At 36.0% G+C, this 2,258-nt stretch overlaps 1 protein-coding gene across 1 annotated transcript; it reads right to left on the reverse strand.

Moving 5' to 3' along the window:
* Positions 1–228: 228 nt before the first annotated feature.
* Positions 229–1,554, reverse strand: LOC138674392 (olfactory receptor 1f45-like). Its single transcript, XM_069762241.1, has one exon. It carries the CDS (start codon positions 1,419–1,421, stop codon positions 462–464), a length of 960 nt encoding a protein of 319 aa, XP_069618342.1. The 5' UTR covers positions 1,422–1,554; the 3' UTR covers positions 229–461.
* Between the last annotated feature and the right edge of the window lie 704 nt (positions 1,555–2,258).

Below are 2,258 nucleotides of genomic sequence, written 5' to 3' on the forward strand. Positions count from 1 at the left end.
GTCTCTGCATGTTGAAGCTAGAAATGAATAAATCTCCCAAATTTCAAATTTAGGAGATTCAATCAAATTTGGCCTGGAAATAGGATTCACAACATTATTATATGTGAAATAAAGGTGCCTGAAGGCCATTAATAGTCATTACCTAAGTGTTATCTGTCCACATCCTAGAATCGGTAGGGGCGCTGGTCATGTGATGGGTGAAGACGGCATATTATTTTATTATTTTTTACGTCTTCCCAGCCCTAATATGTTGATCAGTCAGAAGCCATTTTGCTGAATTCAAAGGAATCAAATCATAAAAATAGTGGATTGTGACCTAGCCTTTTTTCTGTGAAATTTGAAGCAAATTTAATTTGCTTTTAATCAAACTACTCATCTCTAGATGCAATACAACTTCTTATGGATTAAAAACAATGCTTTGGATAATGATTTGATTCATAGTTGAATAAGGCCTTCACTTATTACCACTGAGCTGAACATTTACTCATTTTGTTTAAAAAAAATATATATCTCATCTTTTGCATAGCTCTCCTAATCTCATTGTTCCTCAGGCTGTAAATAACGGGATTCATCAATGGTGTAACTACTATATACAACAGGGATCTGTATTTGTTGGTATTGGATGAACTCTCATCAGATGGAGTCATGTAGACTGCGATTGTGGTTCCGTAATATGCACATACTGTGGTCAGGTGGGAGCTACATGTGGAGAAGGCTTTTCTTCTACCATAAGAAATGTTAAGGATCGTAAAGAAAATGCAAAAGTAGGTAACAATGATAAAAACAAATGGAAAGAAAAGCGTAAAGATGCCATAAACAAAGTCTTGCAATATTACAATGGAAATGTCTGAAGTGGCCAATTCCATTATGGGACCAAGGTCACAAAAGAAATGATCTATGTAATTCAAGCCACAGAAGTTAAACTGAATATAAACAAGGAACTCACTTGAAGCAAGCACAATGACCAAAAACCAGGCTCCCATAACAAGTCGAAGGCAAAGATCTGGACTTATTAGTGAGGAATATCGTAACGGATGACAAATGGCCAAATACCGATCATAAGACATAATGGCAATGAGGAAACTTGGAACAGCGCAAAATATACTAAAGAAATAAAGCTGTGTCAGACAACCCCAAATGGACAAAACTCCTTCCTCAACAAACATAATGCCTAACATCATGGGGATAACGCTGGTGGTCAGTAAGACATCTGCTATAGATAAATGCTTCAGAAAGAAAAACATTGGAGTTTTGAGTTGGTCAATGATGGTCACTAGAAGGACAATGAGAAGATTTCCTCCCAGTATACATATGTAACTCAGGGTAAGCAGAAGGAATAGAAGAGGTTTGTATTCGGAAAGACTTTGGAATCCAAGAAGACGTATCTGAGTGACTTGTGTCTGATTCACATCACACATCATTTATATATCAATAAATATCCAAGAATTATTTTCTCCTCAAAATTAAGAGTATTTATTCAAGTTCAGGTATAAATTCTGGGAATGTAGCCCACTAAAAACAAGTGTTATATTATAGAATTATAGAATTTTGGGATATTTTCATCTGTGAAATGACATCTTCGCATTGTTGGCCCTTCTGATGTAAAGGCGAAATGTTCCAGACATTCACATCTTTTATATTCTCAGGAAAACATAGCAAATGCCCACTGGACCCCGTTAATCACCCTCATGTGAATGTTCTATACAAAAGAGACCAGATGTTTAAATGAATTGATAATTATCTTGCCTTCAGATTATTTTGGTATAAAAGCTTTCATGTTTTGTATTCTAAATACCCACAATTTGTAAACTTACAAAAATATAAAGTTCCGTATTTTTCGGACTATAAGACGCACCGGACTATAAGACGCACCCAGGATTTAGAGGTGGAAAACAAGGAAAAAAATATTTGAAGCAAAAAAGGTGGTAAAATATTTAATAACATAAACATACTATTATATGTGTTGTTATTACATATAATAGTATGTTATTATGTTGTAAGCTGCGGGTAGAAGATGGTGCTGCGGGACCAGTGTGGTGTCTGTAAAGTACTGTATGAAGATGCTAGAGGGTGAGTATAAGAATAGAGGCACAGGGCTTACATTTAAAGCACCACTCCAGCACTGAAAAATAACACTGGAGTGCTGCTTTGAGATCCCATTGGGAGAACTATAACTCCCAGCATTTCCTGCAGAACCTATGCATGCTGGGAGTTATAGTTCACCACAGAAGTGGCAGAGTGCTTTATTGTGTGTTGTT

This window comes from Ranitomeya imitator, chromosome 4 (assembly GCF_032444005.1).
Source record: "Ranitomeya imitator isolate aRanImi1 chromosome 4, aRanImi1.pri, whole genome shotgun sequence".
NCBI classification, from domain to species: Eukaryota; Metazoa; Chordata; class Amphibia; order Anura; family Dendrobatidae; genus Ranitomeya; species Ranitomeya imitator.